At 48.4% G+C, this 13,576-nt stretch overlaps 1 protein-coding gene across 2 annotated transcripts in view; it reads right to left on the bottom strand.

The window, feature by feature from the left end:
* The window catches only part of B3GLCT (beta 3-glucosyltransferase), a 114,893-nt gene that overhangs the window by 70,985 nt on the left and 30,332 nt on the right, over nt 1–13,576 (bottom strand). For both annotated transcript variants that reach the window (XM_021065554.1, XM_021065553.1), the window contains exon 4: nt 9,738–9,847. In XM_021065554.1, coding sequence (XP_020921213.1) covers nt 9,738–9,847 — 110 coding nt within the window. The remainder of the gene's footprint in view (nt 1–9,737; nt 9,848–13,576) is intronic.

Here is a 13,576-nt window from a genome sequence, read left to right as displayed (position 1 = left end):
TTTTTGTTTTTTAACTGTTGCACCTGAGGCATATCCAAGTTCCCAGGTTAGGGGTCAAATGAGAGCTTCAGGTGCAGGTCTACACCACAGCCATGGCAATGCCAGATCCAAGCCACGTATGTACCCTACACCACAGCTCATGCCCATGGCGGATCCTTAGTCCACTGAGCAAGGCCAGGAACTGAAGTGTATCCTCATGGATTCTAACCCTGCTGAGACACAGCAGGAACTCCCAAACTCTATTTCTTCAAGGCTCAGTTCAAAGGTCCTAACAAGGCCTCTGCTGACCTTCCCGGCCCATGTTCTCACTGTGGCTGCTGATGGAGCCTCAGGCAGGGCCAGTGACTCACCCGGAGAAGTCAGCCTGCGGGGCGACGCCACTCCGGCCACCCACCCAGAGCACCGGCCTCCTCCCCACACGTGCATGCATGCACTGCCGCCTCACTGGATCCCCACTAGACACAGCACTGATGTCACCACCAGGGGAGTGAGATCTCAAGTGAACGCTTCCATGTGACCCTGGCTCCAGACCCAGAACCCGGCGCGGCAGCATCCAGCTGGCCGCCCTCCCTGAGCCGGGGAGACGGTGGCTGGCCTCTGACGTCCTTGGGCCCGAGCCCGCTCCCCCCAGGCCCGCGAGGGGCAGAGCCCTCCAGCGATGGGCGGGGTCCAAACCCCGGGGAAGCTGGTCCGGGATGACAGGGGTGAAGTCCGCACCCCGCCGAAGCTCACTGGCTCTCACTGTGCCGTCTGCTCCTGGGGCATCCTGCCCGAGCCCCTGCCTAAGCAAGTGCTCCATGAAGGCTTATGAAAGGGATGCACAAAATCTTCAACAGCCATGTAATAAAAGCCACAGTGTAATAAACAACTTGATGTCCACTTAATAAATAACTTAACACCCATACGTTACAACAAAAAACAAACTTTTACTGAGTAACTGCATATCCGAATGCTCTCATCTAAAAACCAAAGTTGAGTGAAAGCTACTCTCAAAGCCGACCTTTAATGAAGCACCTCACGCCACCTCCCTGTCAATTAAAAAAAAGACTAAAGATAGAAATCACGAGGCCATTTTCTAAAGCTTCTTCACACTAACCTATGAAAGGCTTTGCTCCATCTTTCCTGGCTAGGCTCAAAGAAACAAGGTGTTGGTTTTTCTTTTGCCCTGGGCAAAAACGGTGTTACACAGATAATATGCCAAAATGGACCCAGAGCTGGATCCCACCACACCATCAATCTATCTTTAAGCCCTTGTGGCCCATTATTTTCATTCTACTTGTGTGGCTTCAACATTTGTGTGTGTGTGCGCTTAAATTTTTTTTTTTTTTTTTTACATAATGATTTTTTTTCCATTATAGCTGGTTCACAGTGTTCTGTCAATTTTCTGTACAGCATGGTGACCCAGTTACACATACATGCATACATTCTTTTTTCTCACATTATCATGCTCCATCATAAGTGACCAGACATAGTTCCCAGTGCTAAGATTTTTTTTCTTTTTTTTTTTTTAAACTAAGGAGCCAGGGTCTGACTCCTCTCAAGAAAAGAGTGATTTTCAAAACTTTCTGTGAACAAGCAAAATGAATCACTTACATGTTAAGGTTGTGATTCTGGCAGGTTCTAAATCAAGTTCATACCACAACAGAAGGCGACAATATTCGAAGGGCCTGGGTGCCCTCAAAAGCTATCTAGTTGGGGAACAGGAAGAGTAGGGGAAGGTTTCCATGCAGCTGGTCTGGCCCCTCTGGGCCTTAAAACAGAAAACGTACTCCAACATCTGCCACTGAAGGAAATTTAGGTGTCCTTGTCACGGCTTGGTGGTTAATGAACTGGAGTAGTACCCACGAGGATGCAAGTTCGATCCTTGGCCTCGCTCAATGGGTTAAGGATCCGGCATTGCTGTGAGCAGTCACGTAGGTCGCATACATGGCTCGGATCCCACATTGCTGTGACTGTGGGGTAGGCCACCAGCTACAGCTCCGATTCAACCCCTAGCCTGGGAACCTCCCTATGCCAAGGGTGCCGCCCTAAAAAGACCAAAAAAAAAAAAAAAGAAGGAAACTTCTTACAAAGGTGCCTGCTCCACCAAAAAATTCTTCTAAACCGAACCCACTTATGAATTTTTTTTATTTATTTATAATTTATTTTTTTTCTGCTGTATAGCATGGGGACCAAGTTACATTTACACGTATACATTTTTTTTTCCCACCCTTTGTTCTGTTGCGATGTAAGTGTCTAGACATAGTTCTCAATGCTACTCAGCAGGATCTCATTGTAAATCCATTCCAAGTTGCTTACGAAAAGCCCACGCTCCGGTCCCTCCCACTCCCTTCACCTCCCCCTGGGCAGCCACTGAATTTTCTTTTCTGTATTTGCAGGACGGCTTAAAAATGGACCTAGAATTTATCTGTGGTTTTGCCGCTTTCTCAGGCTCTATCCTCATTCTAAGCTCTGCCCATCCCCTCTCTGAGTGCTCACTCCTACAGGGGCTTACTGCGCGTTCCCCAAAGGGGTTCCCCAGCCAAGCACAATCTGCGCCTCACGCTAAGGTTAAAGGTCACCCTTTAGTTTTCAAAATGTACCCAAACCTTTATTTTACTAGAACCTACTTAAAAAAAAAAAAAATGATAGTGTTTCATCCTCTCTCCTTTATTGTTTCCAATTTGATCTTATTTTGAAATTCCTTTGGAAAAAAATAATGGTTTCTATAATTTTAATCAAGCGTTGATACACTTCTGAAACCACAGTAAAAATTACCTTCACCAGGATCAGCCTCGGTTACTGGATCCCAGGTCCCAGAAGAGGATGGGGGGGTGGGGGGGCCTCTCAGACGACGGCCGCTCCATCCCAACATAAACACAAGCTTCTCCAAGTCTTCGGAGACTGAGCTGCTTGTGCCCATTTCGTGTAACAAAAATAAAGAATTTTCACACAAACTTCCACTCAAGAAGGAGTTTTTTCAAGTTCAAAAAACAGAAGTCAAAACATACTTGACACACAGACGGTATGCACATAATAACAGGTGTTTAAAGTGAAATACACCAAGACGCCCAATTAATTCAGACAGCGTCATACATCTCCTCACGGCTTCTCTTAGCCTCACCTCCACTCAGCTTTTGGGGGGGGGGGCACCTCTTTAAAGAGTCCAGCTTTATAACTTCACATCTCCCTTCCACCACTAACACAGGGAGAAAAAAAAGACTCAGGAAAAGGAAGGACTTGTTTCGAACCTGCATCCTCATACCCACAGCTGTGCGCTGAGGAACCTGCGGTGGTCGATCACACGCCCACGTCCCCGGCTTTACGCTCCTCCCATTTCAAGCTAAAAAGCCCCCTGTTCCTGCTGAGAGACTCTACTCCCAGTCCCCAAACTGTGCCTCACAGAGGCCCGTCCCCTGGCATCGTGGCAGCCAGCCTTGCAGACCCCTGTTCTAAACCGACGTCCCTCCAGCTGACTTCCCGCCTCTCCCGCCTGATGTGACAGGTCCCCTCAGGCCTCAGCGGCACAGGCCGCACTGTGTATGCTTGACACATGGCTCTACTTCCTCAACGGCTCCATGACTGTCGTCTTTCTCAAGGGCCACCGGCACTGCCTGCAACCCCTAATACAACCATCGATGCCCAACTAACATTTGCTGGATAGATGTTTTACATGCTTGTGCGGGACGTCCAATTTCCACCGATGAGACAGCCGCTTCTCTGTGAGACCACGACCCTCGACCTTATACGGACTTCTAAGAACCAGAGCACCCTTCTAACACCCTCTTCCTCGCTGCCCCACGGCCATCGGGAATGGGCCTCCGCGCCAGGAAGCCCTTGGTAGAGTCCCCTGGCTTCCGGATTAGAAGAAATACACGTCACTGCCAACGTCAGAACCATTATGAACGGCGTGACAAGCCTCTACCTGGCAATGGGAGCGACAACTCGCAATGACCTAGATTATTTCAGAAATCTAGGACAGCAGGTTCACCGCTCTGGTCACAGCTCCAAAGACAGAATTTTCAGATAGACTGTTCATTTAGGCTTCTGTTTCTATACTCACATTAGGAGGATGAAAAATGTTTGTGTTTTTTAATAAGACTGCATTTTAGCAGCGTGAGGTGAAACAGGCACAGGGAAAGAGCTGCTGAAGCAAAAGAGAACAGCTAGAAGCAGAAGCACAGCCATTAAATTTCTGCACCTTAATTTTTGGCAGATTCCATCGTCAAGCACAAACCCGACAGGAATAATGAATAAATAAACAGCAGTTCTAGACATCTGGTAGTGTGGGAGGAACAGCTATTTTGGGCCATCAGATAAATATTCGGATGATAAAACTCACCACTGATTCCTCCCTAAGAACTTCTGTGGATGCTCACGGTGGGCAAATCTATGGAGAAAACCGAACCTGCAACCTGAAGACTTCGTGGTTCAGGTCCCAGGTGACATCCTGTTCCCTGAGAGGCACACCTGGCAAACCAGGGACTGAGCCCCTGGAGGAGGAGCCAGCCCGCCCCCCACCCCAGCGCTGGGGGCGCCCTGACAACTCTGAGGATTCAGCCATCCTCGGCCTCCAGGGCTGACGACTTTGAGCCATCAATTCCTCCTCCAGAACATGTCAGTTTCTTAAATCCAGTTCCAGTCAAGCTGTAACTAGGAAGCCACTCCCTGCGTCTTAAGGTGACTGTGCTCCCCTAAGTTCTGTGCCCCTTGGTGTTTGATACTCTGCAGTGAATCTTCTTCTCTATTTCCATGTAGTTCTAGGTTAGGGTATCTCATCAACGCCTCAATTGCTGTCTGCAGACCAATGTGAGTTTCGGACAATCTGTGCATCTCCACAATGCTATTCATGGAATAAATTTGACTTTCAATCACATGTGCCATATAAAGAACTCTACAGAGAAAAAAAAGCTAACCAGGATCGTGTACAGTTGCAAACTCTAAAATCTTTCCAGCCATTTCAACTACCAAAAGGCTTATTAACCCAAATATGAAGTTACCTAAATCATAACCATACACCCTTGAGCTTATCAGCAAATTAAATCTAAGTGCTAAAAATAAAGTTCTATCATAACCACTTCAGTACTCATAGCTGCCTTCCATCCTAGGGAAGAACTTGAGAATAAGACAAACAGACTATCTGATAATTAAAGGAAGGTTTCCTATTGCTCGGGTCTAGACTCTGCTTATTATCACAGAAGTTAGATGCCCGGAGAGAGGGGTTTGCTTGATGACACTGCTTAATTAGGTGTCTTTAAATGTAAAACCAACATTGCCACCTAGTGGCAATCTAAGTCACCGGCTGAACAGGTGGTCTAAACTGCAAACTAAATGTGAAGGACAATAAAAATTAGGTATGAGCCTATGGAGCTAAAGAGAAGCACAGAACAGAGCCAGAAAAGTTTCATACTTGAGACAAATGAAACTGTTTTCTAAATTTTAAACACTGACAATCAAAGATTCATGAAAAAAGTTCCTAATACTGCATGGGTACCATTTCAAGGTTATTCCTTAAAAGGAAGCTGCCCATTGTCCACACACCAGCACGCAGACAGAAGGGGGGTCGGCCAGCATCAAGCAGGAGGCGAGGACTGGCCTCTCAGCTTACGGCAAAGTAACCAGACAGAAGGAACCTGAGCAAAGCCGCCCACCCTGGCCCCCAAATGGACTGTGGGGGTGGGGGAGCTAAATCTCCTCCTTCCTCCGTCACTGCCACGTGTCCCTGTGGAAGCAGCCGGTGACTGTCCCTGTGGAAGCAGTCGTGACTGTCCTGGTCCTTCACATACTGTCCCTCAGAAACGTATTTACCCGTGAGCTCGTACTTTCCAAGCCCCAACTCATGCTCAGTGTCTCCTCCTTCTCTTCCCCCTGAACTGCGGCTTTCCCGGCCAGAAGGGAAACACTTGTTACACTTAATATGAGAGGTGCTGGCCCTCATCGACTTAAGAAAAAAAAGTGTTGATAAAATAATTTAAAATAACAACGAGTTTTCATTTGTTCAGTTTCTTCTGGATTCAGTTCGCCTGTCCTGTGTGGAAGGTGCTGTGGAGAGACCAAAGCAGAACAAGCCGAAGCCCCTGCCTTCAAAGAACCCTTGAGTTCATACGAGTGTGAGTGTGTGTGCGTGTGCATGTGTGTGAGTGTGTGTGCGTGTACGTGTGTTCAAAATGCTCACAGCAGGAGATCCCACTGTGCCGAAAAGGGACTGGCAGCGTCTTTGGAGCCCTAGGGACGCAGGGTCAATCCCCGCTGGGCACAGTAGGTTAAGGATCCGGCGTGGCCGCAGCTGCAGGGCAAGTCACAACTGCAGCTTGGATCTGATCCCTAGCCCAGGAACTCCATATGCCTCGGGGCCGCCAAAAAGAAGGAAAAAAACGTATTCATAGCAGCACTATTTACAACAGCCAAGACCTGGAAGCAGCCTAGGTGGCCAGGGAAAGAGGAATGGATAAAGGCGACGTGGTGTAGTACTCAGCTGTAAGAAAGAAGGAAATAATGCTACCTGCAGCAACATGGAGAGACCTAGAGATTATCCCATGAAGCAAAGTCACAGAGAGACAAATATCATAATATCCCTGACACGTGGAATCTTAAAAAATGGTACAAATGAATTTATTTATAAAACAGAAACAGACGCACAGACATAGAAAACAAACTTCCCAAAGAGGAACGAAGGAGGCTTAAATTAGGAGTTTGGGATGAACACATGTACGTGGCTACATACAGACAAACAGCAGGGACCTATTGTATAGCACAGGGAACTATATGCAATATTTTGTAATAACGTATAATGGAAAAGAATCTGAAAAAGAATATATATAACTGGAACTTCCCTTGTGGCTCAGTGGGTTAAGGATCTGGTGCTGCAGCAGCTGTGGCACAAATTCGATCCCTGGCCCAGGAACCTCCATATGCTGCAGGTGCAGCCAAAAAAAAAAAGCACATATGTAACTGAATCACTTTGCTGTACACCAGAAACTAACACAACATTATAAATCCACTACACTTCAATTAAAAAAAATCATTTAAAAAAGGTGACTATGCAGTAAGAGAAATAAAAGGAAATTTCTATTACAAGGAGTAAGGAAAAACTAGCTATTAAGTTTCAGGGAGTTCATTCAATTAACATTCACTGAGAACTCGGGATCAGTACGTGGAAAGCTCTGTGCTTGGATCTGAGGCTTCAAAAACTAAGACACACTCTCTGCTCTCGAAAGTTAAAACCAACCAAAACAGCACAAAGAGGAAAGTATACAATAAAAGTGGAACTGAAGAGGAAGGGATTTGTTCCTGCGGGTGTAGACACTGCACAGAAAGGCTTCACCAGGATCCGGCCAGGGGCTTGTGCAGGTGAGGTGATGCTGTGCAAGGCCACAGAGGCATGGCACAACGGGTGACCCAGGGACCACAAAGAGGGTGACATTATCAGCAAAGTAAGTGCAAGGGGATGAGAGGTGGGAAACGAAGCTGGGATCAGAGACGGCCCTTCAAGCTCTGTGAGACTGTCAGGGCCAAAGGAAAGGAGCACAAGAGGTTCCCAGGCCTCTGCTGCTGCCACCCTGGCCTGACCCCTGAGCGACACACACATTCTCCATCCATGGATGGCACTGCCTAGCTCTGCTCAGACGGGAGCCTGGAACCATCCTCCCGTGAGTCCACGGCCCGTTTTAAACGTCTCCTGGTCTTGCACCTGGGCCCAAGCCTCTGAAGAGCACCAGAGCCTCCCGAAGAAGCAGGTGTTCCAGCCCCTAACAGCAACTTCCGCCTCCAAGGCTGAAAAGAAGGGACACCTATAATCTGTAAGTTACCCACAGGCCTTCTCACCCCACACCACCCCCAGTAAACCAAGTCCTTGGAGCTCGGTCCTGCCCCTGGTTCCCTGGAGGAGGAAAAGGCAGGTTGTGAACCAGCAATGCATACCCATCTGAACACACAAAGAAAGCCAAAACAAACAAACAAACCAAAAAACCCACAAAGGGAGCTGACAAATAGAGGAACGACTGGGGGTGTATCTACTCAATCAACTGGCCTTGGCTGGCAAAGTACGTAACCATCCCCATGAACAGCAAGGACTATCAGCCCGAGGAAATGGGCAAGACGCAGCATCTGAAACACACATGAATGTGCCTCTATGAGAGGGAGGCTATTTCTGGGAACAAGGAGCACAGAGGTATCCCCACCCTTAATTCACACCTGAATTCCAATGACACAGCACCCCGTCCTGACACCATCCATGACTGCGCAGTGTGGGTTAATGGCCAAGGCCGACGGAGCACCTCCAGGAAAGCTGGTCTGGACCCAACTGGGGGACCGTGTGGGCTCCTGGCTCCCCCTCCCCGCAGCAGCCTATACCAGGGCCCATGGAGGAAATGTACCCAAAAAGGCTGCTGCCTGTCTTCCTCTCTGATGGAATCTGAGAAGGTTCAGTAGAAGAAGATCTCCAAAGTTGGGTTTCCAGGCAAAGAAGAATTTTGAATTCATCAAGCTGCTCCTATCTCCAATTATCAAAAAACACACCTGTCTAGAACCTACAACTCTTTCCTCTCCCTTGAGAAGGCTCAAGACTCCAAGTAGAAGAACCAAGGATCTTGGGGACTCACGGAGTTTGGACGACTTTTTTTTCTTTTTGGTCTTTTTAGGGCCATACCCTCAGTATATGGAAGTTCCCAGGCTGGGGGTCCGATTGGAGCTGCAGCGGCCAGCCTACACCACAGCCACAAGGGATCCAAGCCACGTCTGTGACCTACACCACAGCTCACGGCAACGCCAAATCCTTAACCCACCAAGCAAGGCCAGGGAATGAACTCCCGTCCTCATGGATGCGGGTCCAGTTCATTACCACTGAGCTACAACGGGAACTCCCTGGGTGAATTTCATACATAAAGCACTAAAAGACTGAGACAAGAAACGTGATTGTCAGCAGTGCCTTAACCTTGAACACCATTAAGGCTGTTCATGTTTCCCTTGCTCTTTCCAAGCAGCTGGCAACACAGAGCAAGCCATCTGTCCCAAACACAGGTCCCCCATCAGAGCGATCCATGGCTTTTACCTCTGGACAGCACTTCTGTCTTGAAGACCACAGCCATGTAGCGTGGTGGGCTGGGAGCAATTTCTTTGCTTGGCTAAAGAAGAAAACTCCCATGTGGCAGCTCCCTTTGCCCCAACCCCCAGCATCGTTCAGAACAGATTTAAATTCCATACATGCCGATTTTAAAACATTATTAAAATATACCTGTATGTGTCCACCTTTCTCCATAATCCTTCTCAGACAATCCATTATAAATCAGAAAGTTCAATTAATACTACCCAATTAAAAAACAGATTAAGAGATTCAGAGAAGAAGCACTGCACTAAGGTTAATGAAAATGTTATTTCAACATAAAAATTGCCTTAGAACTTGTTACCCAAATTTTGAACATTAATTGTCTTTGCTATTTTAAGCCCTGCCTTTCAAAAATTATTTCTTCTACCTTTTTCTATTACCCTGTATGATGAAACCAGCAAAGTCCTATCACTGATATAGTTCTCTCCCTATATACACACATATAGACATATACAATTTAGAATATGATGCTTTGAGCGTTAGGAATTAACTAGAGCATTTTAAAGAATAAACAATCCAAATTAAGCCAGCAAAACAGATCAGAAGAGGTATCCGCATCCAAATAAAATTGACTCTCTGTGGATCAAGAGCTTCGGAAAACACCAATGTATCAAGAAAGAAGTCATTATCAGACCTCCCAAACATCTCTACATACCTGTGTAAGGTCTGCAGCTTGCTTTAAGATGCTTTTTTTTAACTGTTCAGCTTTCTTTGCATGAAAAGAATTACTTTGACTCTGGATGACAAATACAATTTCTTTTAAATCTAGAACAACAACAACAAAAAGTTTTCAGTTTTTTTTTTTAAACAGTGAATGAAACTTGAAAACAAGTTTAAAAACACCAAAATGAAACAGCAACAAGAACAAAAACAGCCACAAGGCAAGATATCAGGCAATAAACTCTTCAGGGGAAAAAAAAAAATCAATTTCTTTGTAAATCTAGTGACAAAAATCTCTCTTTCAACTGATCTCTGAAACTTCCTTCCTAGAAGTTAGCAAGTAAACAAGCTGTCTGTACTAGACTAAGTCTGCGTAACAAACTGTGAGTTTGCTCCTGCATCTGTCAAAAGTATGCAAATGTAAACGTGGGAAGTAGGACACGCACCTCCCTTGTCACTGAAAACCCAGCGTTTGCAAGAAGCCTTTTAACACCCATACGTGATCCTACAGGGTGCTGCGACCTACAGGGTGCAGTTCTGCGAGCTGCATGGCACCCCCAAACTTCTCCCTAACCCCCGCAGAGTGTGACCTTATACAGAACAGGGTCTTTACAGAAGCAATCAAGTTCAAGTGAGGGCATTCATGCAGGTCCTACTCCGATATACGTGGCTCTTCATAAAAAGAGGAAATCTGGACAAGAGCCGCACAGAGGGAGGGTGCTGCGAAGACACAGGGAGAAGACAGGCACCCACATGCCCAGGAGGGAGGCCTAAGAGGAAGCCAACCAGCCTCCAGGACCGGGAGACCAGTTTCTGTTTAAGCCACGCAGTTGGTGGCACTTTGCTTAATTTCAGCAGCCCCAGCACAGGAACACTCTACCTCACGGCTGCTCCGGACGGCCCTTCAAGGTGGCACTCACAAGACACCTGGCCAGGATGAACTCTTATCTCCAGGAAAACAGCCACGGTTCCACGGCAGCAGGGCTGCTAAAGCCCATGGGCAGGACTGGCAGTATGTGGCAGCTGGACCCAGGCTCAGGGCAGTCTGCGTCTTGACAGGGGCTGGCGGAGGGGCAGCCCTAGCTTGTCACCCCCTCCTGACCAGGGGAGACCATCAGAGAGGTCTCGCCCACAGAGGGGGAGACTCAGGGCCCACACTGGAGGGCACGTCAGGAGCTTGTGAGAAAGAAAAAACAGCTGCTGTATCACGACCCTGCCACCAGACGGGGAGTTGGCTGAAGGCAGACGTCACATGAAATTGCAGCCTCCAGCCAGGATGACAGTAAATCAACATGGGGACCCTCCCCCCACCGTGAGAGTCTCCCCTTAACACCCTGCCTCAGGGACAAGCTTGGTTTTAATTCTGTTCCATTATATCTTATCGTTCTTGTGTTCAGTTCTGCAGTTCCACTCATTTGTTCACTTAAATATTCAACAAATAGCTCCACAGTGAGCCATCGAGATCCTGAAAATAATCCCAAATGTTCTTTGGTTAAAACTCTATAAAAAATTGAAAAGGCAAGGCTGAACAACCTCCTGAATATGACCTAATTTTTTCTTTGCAGGAATTTATATAAATATGAACCTTCCACATACAAATCTCCATTTTATTTTCTTTGGCCACACCTGCAGCATGTGGAAGTTCCTGGGCCAGGGATCAAACCCATGCCACAGCAGCAACCCGAGCCGCTGCAGTGACAATGCTGGATCCTTAACCCACTGCACCACAAGGGAACTCCCTTCTTTCTATTTTAAAACAGCTTTTTGGCTCTATAAACCAGACACATAGATATTGCTTAAACGGGTGTCTTCTATTTCAACTGAGATGTAATCTGTGATCCACGCTATCTGAAACATTAGCATAACTGACTTCTCAAAATGAAAAAGACTCATTTTTGTTAAGAATGGAGTCACTAAACCTCAGAGAGTAATTTCTCCAAATTTTAATAAAGGTGAAGATGCACACTCCTGATGACCCAGAAACTCCACTCCTATCAGGCATCCTTGAGAAACCCTCACTTGTGTGGACAAGGGTGCATAACCAGAGGGCTCAGAGCAGCAAGAAAAAGCTGGAGCAAACCAGATACCCCTAACAAGACACACAAACGAGCCTCCTAGAGAGCAAGAAAGATTTAACCGGCAGTACGTGGATCAATCCAGATGGGTATTGGAGATGAAGCCTACAGGTAGGACACAAAAAAGCAAGCTGCGAAGGCACAACCACACAACACACATCCACAGTTTTCAAAAATAAGACCACAAATGTATATGAAATGGACATACGCTATAGACATGCACGTATACATATCAAGTAGGATGTGGAAGCATAAAAGGCTGCCTGAGAATGCTGAGCACCAAACCGAGATAATGGGTTTAACGGCCTGCGCTGCATTAGGAATGTCTTATTTCTTCACCTGAGGACTCGATACATGGATGTTCATACTCCTCTTTATAGCTTCCTGTATGTTCAAAATAACTCCTAATACATTTTTTCAAAGAGCAGCTCCACCTGTCAAAATCCTGCCTGTCATCACCTCCCGCCACCTCGTCTACCAGATCACAACGTCCCCACTATTTGCAGAGACAGCAGTTCTTCCACGCAGGGAAGAGGCTCGGCAAGAAAAAAAAGGCAGTTCTTCTGCTTTTCCTGTACCGGGTCCTGTGCTGGGCGTTGCATTCGTTGTATTTGTTTCCCCTGCTTTCTTGTTCACGTGCTTGGACCTCGCACTCGCCGTGCCCTCACTCAGCACCCATCTCCAGGCCTGTCCTAAGTGCGAGCGTCCAGGACACAAAAGGAGCAAGTGTGGCCCCAGCCTGGGAGGCCCTGAGACTCGCTCAGAGGACGCAGACACAACACGAGGTGAGTGTCACTGCGCAGCCAAGCAGGAGGCCAGGGACAGAGGAGGGCACCCGGCAGGGAGCGTTTCTGGGAAGGTGTCTCTTGCATTTCCTTTAAAACGCAGCAGTTTGTTGCAGACTCGGGCACAGAGGGTAGCAGCTCAACGGGGAACACAGAGGGGGTTATCACAGAGCCCACAGCCCAGCTTATCTCTGCAGCAGCCAGGGCAGGAGATCAGAGAGTCACCAGGCATTTCTGAGAAAGGGACACAGGAGCAGCGTGATAAAGTCTGAGGCGAAGGCTGGGTCAGGAGGTCACGTCAGGAAGGAGGCATCTGCCACCCCAAGGGGCTGGCTCGGTGGGCAAGGGCCCCAGAGTCATGTGGGGCCCCAGAGAGCAGGGCCCCCGAGGATGTGATGAGGACACTGACCCTGGGGACACCTAAGGGAGGGCTCACCCAACACAGGGCAGTGACGTCTGGGAGGCACCGGGAGCGCAGGGCCTGAGCGGCACAGCGAGAGGGAAGGGGAGCCGCCTGCGACGAGGCCCAGGAAGAAGGGCGTCCCCAGCGGCCACTCCTGACGGGGCGACGATGGCGCGTCACCCACAAGCCGTTCGCCCCGCCCCCACTCAGAAAAGACCCAGGACCGCGCAGGTCGCCCCTCCACCGCCCGCCTCTCCCCATCCGCACCGACGCGGCCAGGCTGCAGCCCGACGCCGGGCTCACCTTGGGGGTGGGGGGTGGGCGGCTCGGGTTCTGCCGTCCCCTCCCCCCAGTCCCACCGCCCAGGCCGCGGAGCCAAACGAGACGATGCCTCATTTCTCACACGCGCGGACACGTCCTGAAACCCCGGCAGCTGCCTTCAGCAGACCCGGTCACATCTCCAGACAGAGGGTCGTGGTGTGTCCTCCAGAACGAGGGACACATGGGTCGCACTCGAAGAGCCCGACCGTCACGACGAGCGAGAGAGGGAAGAGAGACCCGGTCAAGGCTG

This window comes from Sus scrofa, chromosome 11 (genome assembly GCF_000003025.6).
Source record: "Sus scrofa isolate TJ Tabasco breed Duroc chromosome 11, Sscrofa11.1, whole genome shotgun sequence".
In the NCBI taxonomy this organism is placed as follows: Eukaryota; Metazoa; Chordata; class Mammalia; order Artiodactyla; family Suidae; genus Sus; species Sus scrofa.
This window is presented reverse-complemented; position numbering and strand designations above follow the sequence as displayed.